Raw genomic sequence first — 15272 nt, forward strand, 5'->3', positions numbered from 1 at the left:
TTGAATAAAATAGCATCCCTACAACAAAATGATGCCACTGGCATGTTTTACTCTACAGAAAAGTTCCCCATCAACCATATCATCGTAAAAATAGGCCAAAAGTTGTTTTTTTATTTCTCATCTGTGATTCTCTTACAGTCTGATGACAGATGTAAAACACGTCTTGTTCTGACTGTCTTTCAACAAAGATGTCTTTGTCAGTGACATTGCATCTGTGCTTCAGTTAAACTCCCCACACTGAGAAACTATCAAAGGTAAATACAACATGATCAACCCTTTCCCCCCCCAAAAATCCATAAAAATGAAAAGTGTAGCAATACACTGATCCACAATAAATACATTGATTAAATTATTAATTATCCAAAGCCATTAACTCAAAATGAATTCATTTGTATTAATTTATTGTCATGTTTAAGATCCACTTTCATTTGAAATTTACATGGCTGCAATCTATTATTATTCTTTTCTTTAAGAAATTAAAATATAATTTTCAATAACAGAGTTTGATGCCTGGTCCAGTATAGTTGAGTTGTTTTATGTTGTGAGTTTATATCAATGTTAGTCATTGAGTTAGATGCACAGATGACATTGCATCACATCCATCACAGACTTGTGAACTGAAACAAATGGAAATTGCATCGTGACAAACTTTGTGATATATTGGCAAGCATCTTTTCACCATCCAAGCAAACTGATCTAACAAGTACTGTGATAAAACTGGTGATTTGTTCCACTAATTAGGAAAATAAATATAAATAAAGATCTGCTTTATTGGGTTAGTTCCCTAATTGGGCAAACTTGTTAAAAAAATAAAAAATTGTTAAATGATATTGTTTTTGTTTAGTACATATGAACTGTATTTGCTAATTTGGAGTCTTATGAAGGGAGTTCCACAACACTCATAAGGGGCAACAGACTAAAGACGATCAAATGCAAATACCCTCTAAAACTTTCAAATTTTTTATTCCTATTCTAATTTGAAAATAATCATCAAACGTAAAATCTCAATAAAATGCAATAGTTATGAAGTGTGCATTTGTCCTATAGTTTAGTAAAATCTGAAAAAACGTGGCAAAAAACAGTCTTGTATGTTCTTTTTTTTTTATCTATTGACATGAAAAAAATACAAGAACAAAAGCATGAGTAATGGTAGCTTAAATGATGCTTTGTAACGTTAGTTTGTGTCTAAAATTTGTTTTTTCCAAGTAGAAATTTAAGCAACTTAAAGATATGAACCAGAAAATAAAGCGAGGTTTATGTTTATATCCTGTGGGCTGGAGAATGGATCTATCCTCTATAGTTTAACTGTCTGTTATTGTAAGAAAAATTACCTGATTAGTTTCTACAAAGCTAGACTATTTATATAATAAACTAATTTGCTGTACTATTTGATAACTCCTGATCTCTGTTTTGGGGATGCAGGAGTGTCTCAACCAATCAGAAGCCGCAAGACATGTGGCGTCACAGCTCATCGTTCCTTAGCAGCCCGCTGGCTAACTCGGACAGCTAATCTCAGCTATGGTCCACCACCAGCACCCATGTTTGGTCTGGTAAATAAGAAGGAGTTTGAAAAGACTCATCTACCTCTGGGTGGTTTGGAAATATGGAGTCTGCTTGGATGTTACACACTAACCGGTGTCGCAGAGCTGCATCAAAGCCAGGTAAAAAAAAAAAAAAAAAAAAAAAATGGAGAAGGCTGCCTCCTAACGGTTATCCACCAGGAAGCATGCTAATTAGCTAACTGCCAGGACGAACGGAGACATTTAAACAAGATTTTTATGCTGTTTCAGTTATGTAATCGCATCAAACTGGTCGAATCTTTCCCCACCCTCTGATTCCTGCTCTGCTCTTTTGGCTATGCAGTGCTTTGGCTCTGCTTTAAATAAAAAGAAAAACCCTGCTAGCTTATATCCTTCTATCTAGCTAGCGTCTTATAAGTGTTCCATGGAAACGGTGAAATGCTCATGGGTCATTGTGTGGCTGTACAGTGTTTGCTACAACATAAATGACCCACTGTTATGAAGCTGCTGAGGTTTGTTGTTGTTGTTATTATTATTATTATTTTTTTTTTCTTAGTGAGGTGCTTGTGACACTGATGCCAGCAGAGAGCACCCAGGATGAGTGGAGCTGTAGAGCACACGGACATCCTATCAGTGGGTGATGTGGTCAGGGACAGGTGGAAAGTGGTAGGTGTCATTGCTTTAAAGTAATCAGATTTATGAATGCATAACTTTGTTTGTTCTCTCTCCAACAAATATCATGGCTTAACTTTCCAACCTGATGTTTAGGCCAAAAAGATAGGAGGAGGTGGGTTTGGGGAGATCTATGAGGTCCTGGATCAGCTGAGCCAAGCCACTGTTGCCTTGAAGGTGGAATCTGCTCAGCAGCCCAAACAGGTGCTAAAGATGGAGGTGGCAGTGCTAAAGAAGCTTCAGGGTAAGATATGAGAAATCGTAGAATGTAACTCAAGAGTCTCTTTATGAATAATTTATAACTTGTAATTTGCTGCAAAATGATTCACACTCTTGGCAGATGAAAATTCAACATAATGTTCGGTCTACTGAGGTGAAATATAATCAGTTGTTCAAGAGTTTCTGGTGGATCTAAATCTGTAAACTATTAAAAAGGAATTCTGCATTCCTCTTCTGGTAAACACTGTTTTTTTTTCTTTGGTCTGAATTGGCAATTCCAATTTTGACAAATAAGGTGTGTTTTTTTTTAAAGGTTAAGACACATACCAAAGCAAAAATGAAATCTAACAGTTCAAATATCATGTTAGAGACTGATGTATTCATAAGTCGGTATTTTAATGAGGTAGTTAATAAATAATACCAATTTAACAAACCAGTTTGGTTTATACAGTCTGAATCATACAACATATCTTTCCAATAACCATTAGCTCTTAACTCTCAGATTTTCTTTTAACAAAACTTATACTTTTCCTACTTTTCAAAACTTTCCAGTGAACAAGTAATCCTTTTATCCAGCCTGAATTAAAATATGTTCAGAAAGTGTTGTATCATCAATAGTGTATTATTTTCTGATTATTTGGTGCCATTATTTGGCTAGTAATGCTGTCACATTTTCTAAATGCTATCTTCTTTTTGCTTTAGATCTCTCCCACTTCTAAGTTCTCATAGCCTCCATTTCCTAATCAAAATGTTCAGTTGATGTACTCAGCAGTGCAGTGCTGTTTGGTTTTGCATCTACATCCATCCAAGGAAATCAATAAATCCTGTTTGAAATGCAGTCTATATATATATATATATATATATATATATATATATATAAATAATCTTTTTTTTTTTAAGCCCATCTATTCCTATTTTGCTCAGAATTAAAAAAAATTTTTGTTAAATAAATGAAGATTCATTGCAATGACATAATCTGTGTCTGCTTGTGTTTTCACACATCTTTATGTCTGAAACCAGCACACCGCATTTCTGTTAACAGATTTAAATCTGTGTCTTCCTTTTTGAACAGGAAAAGATCATGTTTGCCGCTTCGTTGGCTGCGGCAGAAACGACCGCTTCAATTACGTAGTAATGGAGCTGCAGGTGACACTCTCGCTGTCTAACTCTTGAATGGTGTTTAACCCATTCGGAATATTTGATCATTTTGTTTATGCAATATTAAAATCCTTTTCATAGGGGAGGAATCTGGCAGATCTGCGAAGAACAATGAGCCGCGGTACTTTTTCAATCTCCACGACTTTGAGGCTGGGGAAGCAGATTTTAAAAGCCATTGAGAGCATCCATTCTGTGGGCTTCCTTCACCGTGACATTAAGCCTGTATGTTTATCTTTACGGTGTGATTTGTGTGTGATAGATCATCTGCATATTATAAGCTAATTCTTAATTAAACTAATGTGAACTTGTTTTTCTGTCAACTTTGCAGTCAAACTTTGCTATGGGACGACTTGCCAGTACCTGCCGATGCTGCTATATGTTGGATTTCGGATTAGCTCGACAGTTTACCAACTCCAACCAGGAAGTCCGTCCAGTAAGTGCTATAATTACAACTATTTGGGCTTCTTAAATAAAAAATAGAACATCTGTCAATAATTTTGAGAGAAATATTAACAAACATGACAGTTTTTGAAATAAAAACTAGCATGTCAAATGAAGCTATATTTTTTTTGAGGCACTTTTTAAAGTACGAGTATTACAGTGTGATTGTATTCTAGTAAATAGTCATTCTCTTTCAGCCTCGTCCTGTGGCAGGTTTCAGAGGAACGGTGCGATATGCTTCAGTCAATGCTCATAAGAATAAGGTGAGATTTTACCAAAACACGTAGACTGTCCCACAAATGGTTTGGAATATATTAGTTTGTTCCGTTTACTGAGAAAATGTAGTATTTTCAATTTTACACTCTCTGACTCCAGCCATGGTGGCAGCAGTCTTTCCTTTTTTTTCTCTTTGCAGCCTTTACATCAGAAAGTTAAAATTTGCTTTTTTCACTTTGAAATATGTTGTTGTATACAAGCTTGGTAAAAAGTTCTGTTCACATTGATTACATTAGGGGCTAAGCCTTATTCTGCCCTAGATATTAAAGATTGCACTGGAATGGAGACATCTTAAACACAGGTTGGAGAAATAGAAGTGAAGAAAATATTAAATAATAAAATAATGAAAACTGAAAAAAATATATATTTATAAGTTTCATTTCTTTTATTGGATTTAATAGTGTTTGGAAAAGTTAGCAACACTTATTATTTCACATGCAAGTAACCATAGGTGCTGTTTCAGAAATCAGTGTGACTCTGGTCAGCTTTAAGCCTCATGACTGTATTTGGTTTCACTCACATATTCAGCATATTGTTTAGGTTTTGCACATCCAACTGGATTTAAAGCACAGCTGTCTTGCTAGTAGATGTACGTACAGCTGTGAATAATCCAGCCTTTTAACCAGGAGGTGAATGTTAGCTGGAAAGCAGCTGGTATCTGCTCCAGTGTGCCTCAGAGCATAACCCTACTCTTTAGAGTAAAGAGAGGCTTATCAGACATGGGAGCAACCGTTTTCAGAAATAACTGAATAAATATGGGATGCGTTGTTATTACTTTAAGTCATTTATTTCCTAAATAGTTAGTCTGCTGAAAATGCTTGTTGTTTCTTTATATTGAGTAACTGGATCATATTATTTTAATATAACACTTTTTTTAAAAGGTGCATCTAGTCTCCCTTATACTCATCTGTGTGTATTTGCAGGAGATGGGTCGCCATGATGACCTGTGGTCCCTCTTCTACATGCTGGTTGAGTTCATGGTTGGACAGCTTCCCTGGAGAAAAATTAAAGACAAAGTATGCACCTGTTTTCTTTCAATTTGTTCTATAACCAGTGTTCACAGATGGCTTCAGCTGCTTATTTTCTGACCCCTCTCTCATCTTAGGAACAAGTAGGAAATCTAAAAGAGACGTATGACCACCGGCTAATGCTAAAGCACCTTCCTCTAGAATTCAACACTTTCTTGGATCACATCTTGACCTTGGATTACTTCACCAAACCCGACTATCAGGTTTATTTTTTTCTTTTGTTTTGAAACATTTTCTCTGCCCTGTTTTCGGTGTCTCCAAGCTTAAAATGCTGATAACTGCTTTGTTTTTATGAAACAGCTCCTGATGTCTGTGTTTGAGAAGGCCATGAAGAGCAACAATGTGTTGGAGAACGACCCGTACGACTGGGAGAAATGTAACTCGGAGGATGTGCTGACCATCAGTGCCGCAGCAAACACTGCTCAGCAGCTTACTCGCCTCACCCCAGCTTACCTCGGGTAATTGAAGCTGAAGAAATCTCTCTTCACGTTTATAGTTATTACTGCAATCATTTTTATTATTCCCTCTAGGTAGATTTTATGCCGTTAGGATGATATTCAGTTCTCCGTCACACTCTGTTGGAACCATGTTCCAGCATAAAGCATAGGTGCTGCTGTTTTTAGAGCAGGAATCTGCAGACTCAGAGATCCCTGGAAAATCACAGCTCTAAAGGATTTAGTGGAAATGAACCTCAGAGTGACCTTCCCTCTTATCATTCTCCAGCATGGCCAATGCCTCAGTGCTGCCGGGTGAGCTGCAGAGAGAAAACACAGAGGACGTCCTTCAAGGGGAACGCCTCAGCGACGCCGATAACTGCCCCCCCATCCCCACACCGACCACCGCCGGTGGAGACGTGTGGGAGGAGATGGATCGCAACCGCAACCTTAAACATCCTCAGCCACTGATCGGGAAGGTCAGGATTGTTGTTTACTATGAACGTCCCACATGAAGCTCAGAAGCTTCTACATTCAGTTCTGTGCTGAAGTTTGTGAACACTTTATTCATTTTAAGTGTTTAATTTTTCTTCACTAAGTTAGAATTTATAATTTTTTTCTCAGGATAAAACAAAGCTTAAAGGGAAACACCGTGTTTTTTACATTGGCCCCTTGATTTTACATTATTACATCATGTTCTACTCACCCATATGAGTTTTGCGTCATTTGGAGATGTTCTGAAGATATTCCGTTAGGTTATATCCAAGTAACGTCTTCCTATGGGCAACGACTTGAAGGCACAAACTAAACTGTTCATAATTTATCATTTATGGTACGCCAGCATGCATAACATGTAGGCGAATCACTGTCCCCCAGACATCCGCGGTTGTATTTTTTAATATTCATATTTTTTTAAAACAAAGCGGCGTGTGTATGATGTCATCCGCGCGCGCCGGCTACTGTTCATTCATCCTGTTCGCTGAACTGCTGCTAGTTTTATTCGCATGCCTGGAAGATGTCTAGTGCTACTATCACAGATGATCTCGCTCTCGAAATGGAATCGAACGATTCAGATTAGCTAGCCAAATGAATAGAAGGGGTAGAGCGTAACCGCCTGTGGCCCGGGCTGCCTGTCACAATTCCAGTCCGGCGCACGGATCAATATTGATATATTGTTAATATTAATATTGTAAACATTATGGATATCCGATGGGAGAATAATCCAGAGTTTGGGGGCAGAGTGAGAGAAAGCTCTGCTCCCAAAGGTACTGAGGCGGAATAAGGGAACAGAGAGATGAACTGAGGAGGACGATCTGATAGGAAGGTGAGATGTAGTGGATGACCTTTAACGTAAAGAGAATAATTTTAAATTGAATTCTGAATCTGAGTGGGATCCATGTTTGCAGTTTTCTAAGGTGCCACTGTATTATTTTATGGATTATAGGATGTGTCCTTGTTGCTGTTCTTCAGGTAGTGAGTGAGGATGAACACAGCCAGAACCAGGGGAACCAGAGTCCGAACACCGGCTCTGTGCAGAGTTCACCCAGACGGGTACGATCTGAGACGATGTTCCTAGACCGAGCTGCACCGCTGCTCCGCAGGATGAGGCACAGCCAGAGCTTGGCGTTTGAAAATAGACTCGTGCCTGAGCCAAAGCCCACCATTGAACGTTTGTTTGAAGCATAGTAAGAGCTCCTTGTAAAAAATACTATTAGCAAAAACTGAAACCTAAAGCAAATGTCATTATTGATTCTCCTTCTTTCTGTCAGCTTGGGCAAACAGCGTCCGGTCCTCTGTCACGTTGGGGAGACGCCCATTCCCGAGAATGGACAGGAGCAGCAGAAGCCTTCCTGCAATGAGGAACAGTCTGGAACAGCAACTCCTGACCCGGAGGAAGCTGCGGCGAGCAGCGGCTTTGTTGCAGTGAACTTTAGCCCTGTGCCTCAGGAGGCGGACTCTCAGGAGTGGGTGATGCTGGAGCTGGAGCAGGTCAACAGCTCAGGAGGAGGCAAACTTCAGGCAGCATCCCAATGCGAGGACAAGTCAGGCCCCTGTGGGGCTGAAAGAGCTGAGAATAAGTCCAATGAGCCGGATGGCGAGGCCAGTCCTGCAGTACCCAACAGCCCAGTCCTGTTACAGATGGCGGTGCCCGGCACATGGTTACTGGGCCACAGGAGGCTGCCGGGGATGCTGGGACAGATGCCTTCTGTCTTAATGGGGAGATCCCAGATGGAGCAGGTAGGATAACAAGATTTCTTTCTACTAGGACATAATGAGAAGCAGCAGGACTCTGATCTCAACAAATTAGTCTGAACTTTAGGTCAGCTGCACATGGAGCAAGCTCAGTGTTATCTTATTCTGTTAACTGGGATTAAAATCCAGATTTCTTTGTCAAATAAATGTGTTTTACTGTAATTAAAATTTACTGTTAACCTTTAAATTATGACATTGAAATGTAAATCTTTGTCCAACTCAATCGATCGTTTTACTTTCATTTTCAATTGGACTTATTCAAACGATGGCATCACAAAATTCAAGCAGATGCATTTCAGGTTGATCCTAGTTAGGTTTTAGTTGATTTATGAACTGCTGACACTTAAAAACAGAAATTACATGAATTCAGATAAAAAGACTCAACTAAAAATATTATAGAACTTACTTTTAAAGCTCTTCTTACAGTTTGAATAATGTCTATAACTGTTTTCAGTCCTCCAACTTTGCACCACTCTCTCCTGTACAGAAGAATGATGAAGCACCTAGCTGCAAACCTGAGGAAGTTGCTGAGGAAGGCTTGAAGGACAGAAGGAGGTTGGACTCAGTGCCAGAGTTAATCCCTGCCAAAGGCCCTACGTCTCACCTGACCAACGACAGAGACCCAGAAAGCGATTCAGGTTTGCCTGACCGCTCCTCAGAGCCAAATCAGCAGCCTCCTGCTGACACAGCAGGGGGCGCCGTGGAGAGCACCGTCACCGTCTCATCTTCCCCGCCTCCTGCTCTGCTAAAACGAAGGGACTCCCCGTCTTCTCCGAGACTAAGTCGGATCCCGGTGAGAGATCCCAGCAATCCGCTGGACTCTCCGAGCAGGGACCCGAATGTGGAGCGACGCCACCGCTGGAGCAGCCCAGTGGTCGGCTCTCCCACACACTCTCCCTCTCCCTCTTTGTCCTGTGACAACCTGCCCTGCGCTCTGCCCAGAGACAGGCTTTCCTCAGAACGTGGCTCTAGGTCTGACTGTGTGGGAGAAGACCCCCTGTCCCTATCCTCCTCATCCGGAAGTAGAAGTAAAATCCCTCGTCCTGTCAGCGCCACGTTTCTCCCGGAGCAGCTCAGCGGAAGGTTTTTGCCTCGGCCACCTCCTGGGAAACCCCCAGTCCGTCCATGTGTGGACAGCAGGTATATAAGCTGCACAAATACCATCAAGATGAGAGTATTTCCCTCAAAATTACTATGACCCCTGAAGTGTGATTAGAATGAGGCAGGAGTTTGCTGTGGTTTACAAAGGAACAGCCTACATCTCTGCCTGGCTGCTGGTTTTAATGTAATTTAGTTTCTGGTTTGCCTGTTTCAGAAATGTGCAAATAACAGCCGATAAAATTAGAATGATTTATTTCACTCGATTGGTTTAGATATAAAGAAATAATGAACTTTTTTTCTTTGCCAACCTTAAATGCTTCTCTAGAGTGACATTCCTACAAGGGCTGAAACATTTTAGCTGACATATACTCTAAAACGTGCTATACTCTGAAACTTGTTTAGAGTAGAAATAAAGCAGAAACTGAACAGAAAACACATCAATTTTGTATTTAAGAATCAAACCTTTTGTCTCGATAGGTTCGGTCTGAAACTAAAGTAGTTACATATTTATCAACAGCTGTTTTGATTCTTGAAATGATTTGAAGGAATTTACATTTCTCAAATCTCTCTCCAGACGGCGGCGTCTGAGGGTGCGCGCCAGCAGCACCAGCGACGCAGACTTTCTCGCCAGCCTGACCCAGCTGATGCAGGATCGTGGCGGGATGCTCTTCAGCCCTCCTCCTCGCCCTCGCAGCTCCTCCTCCCTGCAGCGCTCTTTAAGCTCCTCCCCCTCCCGACAGGAGCTCCGTGACAGCACCGCCCTGCAGGAACGTAGCCGCTCTCCATCAAGTCTGTCGGGCTCCCCGCCCCCTCGACACCCTCAGCCGCAGGACAGGGCCTCTCCGGGGCCGGCCCAGTGGGGTCTTGGCTCCAGAGGAAAAGCTCTGCTCTATGAGGGTAAAGCCTACGGAAAATTGACTTGATGACTGAACTCACATACGACTGACTCACCCCAACCACCATGTCTGTTAGCATGTGTAAATATAACATTTACTGAAGGGAATGTACTGTATTTAATGTAAAATGTATGATAAAAATGTATTTATTTATTTATTCAGATGTGAAAAAGTGGAGAAAATGTCAAGATTGCCAACTTTACCTCTCATTTCACTCTAATCAATCTATATTTAGGACTAATGAAACCAAAATAATCATGTTTAATACTTAAGATGTAAAATAAACCCAACTAACTGTAGATATGTACTATTAGCAAAAAGAGCACTAAATATATAAACCATGTGTTCACTGTAGAACCACTAGAACGGTAACCAACCATGCAATCGGTTTGTGTAAATCAGCATTAATGTACAGAGCCGGCGCATGCTGCACAGACGTCATGTCCTCAGACGACTAATCCTTGTATTTGATGAGAAGCTGCTCATTTTTTGCTTATCTTAGTGTTGTAGTGTGCTTTTACTTTTATAGGAAGATATTATCACGCTCTACCAGCTTCTAAGAATGTATGTTAAGAGCAGTATTGTAATCATGCATGAATATCCTTACATAGTTTTTTTTTATTTTATTTATTTGTACAATCTGCTGAAGCATATATGTGTTTTACTGAACTGGTTCTGATTTAATTTAATGGAATATGGAATGTCTTTCAGGTGTTAGTTGAGGCGGGTGTGGTGGTAAATGGAATACTTGACCAGATATAAAAGGAGAGAAAATTAGAAACTATGTGGATCTGAATGGAAACTAAACATATTTCAATAAAGGTAGATTTGACCGGTACAGTCAATCCATTGTTCTAAGCAGAGGCTTTTTTTTTTAATATAATGTAATGTGAATTGCTAAGATTGGAGTCTGAAATTTTAATGACATTTTATTATAATATTCAGTTAAAAGAATTGAAAATCTTAGTTTTCCTGTTGATCATTGATAAGAAGCTCAAATACTGATAAATCCATTTTTTCTTCCCCCCATTTATAGAAGGCATCAAAAGGGAAAATTCACATTTTTTTTTTAAATGCATCGACTAAAATGATCTGTTTGATGGGATGGAAAAATCATATAAGGGTTTAAGCACATTTGCTTTGATGCATAAACAGGATAATCCTGAAACCTTTATTTCCTGCTGGATTATAAGCTACCTCTGCCAAGACACCAGCAGCTTTTTCCCCTTTATTTTTATGGTCAATTATTGAAAATATTTAAACCACAGTGGCTTTATAAAAAAAAATCACTTAGAATATCAAATTATTTCAGTAATTCAGCTGAAAAAGTTAGACACATTTATAGATTTGGAACGCAAAGTTGTTTATTTTTTTTTTTTTTCAGTTTTACTATCATTTATAGCTTCTGAAACTCACAACAAGGCTTTTAGTTAGAAATATAAAATATAACTGAAGGATCATAAAAGATTTTGAGAGCAGAAATGTTTGCCTAGTAAAATATGTCCAGCTGTGATACCAGAGGGAAGATAGCAGCTCTACTGAGGCTCTGCCTTTACCATCCAGAGCCGTGATTTACAAACATGCAAAATGTACACATCTGGAAAGAAGGCAAAAAGATAGAAGAGGATTAGATGCTTTGAATATATAATATTTGCATTTTGTATTAAACTTAACTTATATATTTATTTATAGAGGAGCACCTAGGAATACACTGTAAAAAGTATTCCTACCCCATCAGAAATGTTCTGTTTTAGTAAGTTGCTCATAGTTAACCAAGCGTTCATATCTAGGATAACTTGGGCAAATACAAAATCCAGTTTTCCTTAGAATCAAATATATCCAAAACCAAACCTTTTGAGGAAAAGTAAACAGCAGATATATTTGGGCTTTACATCAATCGGTGAAACAGTACAAAAATCTTATTAACAGTCAATTGTCAAGTAAAATATAGATGATTTTGGTCCTTGATAAAATTTAAAAAAAAATGACTGTTCTGCTCAACTGCCAATGTAACAAAGAGCATATCAAAATAAGTTAAAAGCAAGCAGCAAACTCTTGTGCAGGGAGAGATCTAAACCCTTTGAATATTCGATGGTTGGAGCACTTCAAGGGCGACCAGTGTCAGATCCATGTTGATAACCTTTAAGGTTTGTCATGCGGTTTAGAAGAGAGGTGCAGACTGTCTGGGGTCATCTGGCAACACGCTGATGGAGTCCTCTGCCTTTCCACACAGCATGCAGAGCATGGTGTACTCCTGCATCACACAATACAGATACACAAGATCCTCTGAGCAAATCTGTGGAACACTGCCAGAACAGTAAAGTAATCTAACACGATACCTGATATTCGTCTACAACGGAGAAGGTGTACTCGTGTCTGGCGATAACGTGGTCGCAGTTTTTGCAAACATCTGGAAAGAGATCAGTGAAATTATTGTCAAAGTGCAGATGATGGAGCCCAAGGAGACAGCCTGACTGAAAGAAATTGGACAAAGTCTAGATGATCTGTAAGGGCCTCAGATGTTTGTAAGGGAACAGAATACACATACAGCCACATAAAGATACTGGGCTAAGTTGTGGAGGGTGAGGTCATAAAATAACCGCTTTTTTCAGCACTGATCAGCTCAGGGAGGGCGATTGTTAACCATACAAAGATGAGTAAAACTATGACCTGTTACCCTGAACATACTATCCCCAACCAGAGGTGTCAAGTAATGAAGTAAAAATACTTTGTTACTGTACTTCTGTACACTTTAGGTATCTATACTTTACTCCATTACTTATTTTTCTTCCTACATCTGACTTCTACTCATTACATTTTCACACAAGTATCTGTACTTTCTATTCCTTACATTTTTAAAACAAACGTTACTCGTTACTCTTGGCTTCGGTTTAATGTTTATGAATATTTATTTCATGCGCGCCATCCAATGCAGATCATTGTTGCCATCCACATCTGTGAAAACTGGTGTAATTGGATGAGTCATATAACGCAAACACTCATTGGTTAGCTAAAGGAAATCATCAGAATCATCATGCTACAATTTTGGATTCAGAAAAAGATGTTGAAATGTCTGAAAGGTCGGACACAGGCGAGAGCGTATCGGGAGATGGAGACCAACAAGACCTCCCTCATCCTTGGACCTATCTCAAAGAATTTTTCCAAATAGTCGTAAAATTGAGCTTTCAATTCATATAGTGGCATCTTGCTGGTTTTTTTTAAAGGTTACTTTATACTTTTATACTTTAAGTAGTTTTTGGAGCACATACTTTTTCACTTTTACTTGAGTAAACGGGTCAAGTTGATAATTCAACTTTTACCAGAGTGTTTTTAAACTTAAGCAACAAATGTGTGTACTTTTGACACCACTGTCCCCAACATAAAACACGGCGGAGGCAGGCTCATGCTATGGGGATGTTTTCCTCAGGCACAGAGAAGCGGTTCATGAGTAAGGCATCTATGGTAGAACTTAAACATGTAATATTTGCAGAAAAAAAATTTAACTACCAAGCATCTTTTCAAAATTAAACTTTTCAAGATTCGTTGTAAAACCTAATCTAACACGTTGCTATAAAAGTTTACTCTTTCCCTAGATATTTGCACTGTTTTATGTTTTGTCAATGACATTAAATCAAATTTTTTTTTTTTTAGTTTTTTTTTTTTTTAAAGAGACTAAATGCAAACACAGCTTCAACGAGGACTGTTGCAGTCTAGAGGTGATGTGAATAGAACAGACACTAACGGTCATATGTGACGAGTTCCTCCCCATCTTCATCCTCGGTGGCCTTGTTGCTGATCAACACGAAGTCTCTCTGATGACAGCTCGCACAGCCCAGATAGTTCATCAGGTATGAGCCGTTCTCCAGACAAGTGTTACCCTAAAAAAGGTGTCCACATATAAATACAGTTTAAAGTTACTCTCAAAGATAAGTCAGCAGTCTCGTCTTACCCGGTCTGGATACTCTTTATGCACACAACCGTTGCACATTTTGACCTAAAAACATATCCAGTAAGACCTAAAAAGCTTTCACAGCAACACGCCCAAAACAGCTAAATTTCCTTCTTTTTCTTCTTCTATGGTGCTTTATGGCAGTTTACAGAGTATGTGTATGACCGCCATCAACTGGATGGAGATGTAATTCAGAAAAAAAAGGCTAAATTAAATACAATCCTCTCATCTAATTTTGTGTCTTTAAAATACTTAATAGGTGCTTTAACTATATCATGTAATTGATGCTACCTTAATAAATTAACTGTACCCTTTCCAGTTCTTTCCTCTCTTTTCAGCAAAATTTCTTCTTTTTTTAAAGAGCTTCTTCTTCTTTATGGAAATTTATTGGTGGTTGGCACGCAACGGACTGGTGCATTACCGCCACCAACTGGTATCGAGTGTTGATCTGAATGGCTACTACCTACTTATACTGAACAAAACCAAATAAAAAAACCAACAAAACCAAAAGATTCAAATCCTCTTAATTGCATTGATTAATGTAAGATAATGAAAAACAATTACATAACACTTATCTCTTGAGTTGAAGTAGAATTTATTTCAAATTCTTTTTTATGGCGGTTGTCAAGCAACTTATTGATGTGCATTACCGCCATCTACTGGAAAGGAGTGTGGTTTGGGACGCTATATATACATTCTCCCACAAAAAAATTATAAAAAATAATAATAATAATAATTAAGTTAATACATCTTATATTCTTCCAATCAAGTTCGTTTTAAGGTAATTCATTAAATAAATAAAAATAATTAGAAGTAGAAATTTGTCCAAAACATCTTTTATATTTAATTGCAATTTATTTTCTTGTAATTGACTAATTCCCTTCTCTCAACGGAATATTTAAAACAGACTAACAAAACATGTTTTACTGTCTCTTCTAGAAAACAAAAATCACAATTTCCTGTTGGATATCTCCCCCATTTTAAATAATGTGCTATTTAACCTTGTATGATCAAAACGTAATCTGGATTGTACCGACTTTTCTTTGAATACTGTAAAGCCACCTTCCAGTTCTGTCCTCTTCCCACTGATTTTGCCATTTTCCCTTAACTTTTTGTTTAATAACAGATTTTATTTCTTCTTTGCTAAATTATATCATTATATCAATATAACTATTTTTTGTGGCTTGTTTTGCATAACAGCTAAATTTAAGCTAATGCTTTTTTGAAGAAGTCTATTCTCTTCCGCGGGAGCCTGTTGATTCGATCTATAAACTATCCAAAATGAGAATGTCGCGCTAACGTGTATAGCTGGTTCCATCCTCATG

At 38.6% G+C, this 15272-nt stretch overlaps 2 protein-coding genes across 2 annotated transcripts; one reads left to right on the forward strand and one right to left on the reverse strand.

Moving 5' to 3' along the window:
* The first annotated feature begins 1486 nt into the window (after positions 1–1486).
* Positions 1487–10843, forward strand: ttbk2b (tau tubulin kinase 2b). The gene is made up of 15 exons (XM_038278715.1): positions 1487–1661; positions 2077–2186; positions 2289–2436; positions 3484–3557; positions 3651–3791; positions 3898–4002; positions 4208–4273; positions 5210–5302; positions 5392–5517; positions 5615–5772; positions 6038–6227; positions 7219–7433; positions 7518–7986; positions 8489–9141; positions 9677–10843. The coding sequence occupies exons 2-15, from the start codon at positions 2118–2120 to the stop codon at positions 10023–10025; spliced, it is 2856 nt and encodes a 951-aa protein (XP_038134643.1). The 5' UTR covers positions 1487–1661; positions 2077–2117; the 3' UTR covers positions 10026–10843.
* A 473-nt stretch (positions 10844–11316) lies between these two features.
* On the reverse strand, positions 11317–14103 carry churc1 (churchill domain containing 1). Its single transcript, XM_038278716.1, has 4 exons — positions 13948–14103; positions 13741–13876; positions 12338–12408; positions 11317–12252 (listed from the first exon to the last, which is right to left on the reverse strand). Exons 1-4 carry the CDS (start codon positions 13984–13986, stop codon positions 12160–12162), a joined length of 339 nt encoding a protein of 112 aa, XP_038134644.1. The 5' UTR covers positions 13987–14103; the 3' UTR covers positions 11317–12159.
* Positions 14104–15272: the final 1169 nt, after the last annotated feature.

The sequence above is a fragment of the Cyprinodon tularosa genome, unplaced genomic scaffold (genome assembly GCF_016077235.1).
Source record: "Cyprinodon tularosa strain WSP-4 unplaced genomic scaffold, ASM1607723v1 ctg143, whole genome shotgun sequence".
In the NCBI taxonomy this organism is placed as follows: Eukaryota; Metazoa; Chordata; class Actinopteri; order Cyprinodontiformes; family Cyprinodontidae; genus Cyprinodon; species Cyprinodon tularosa.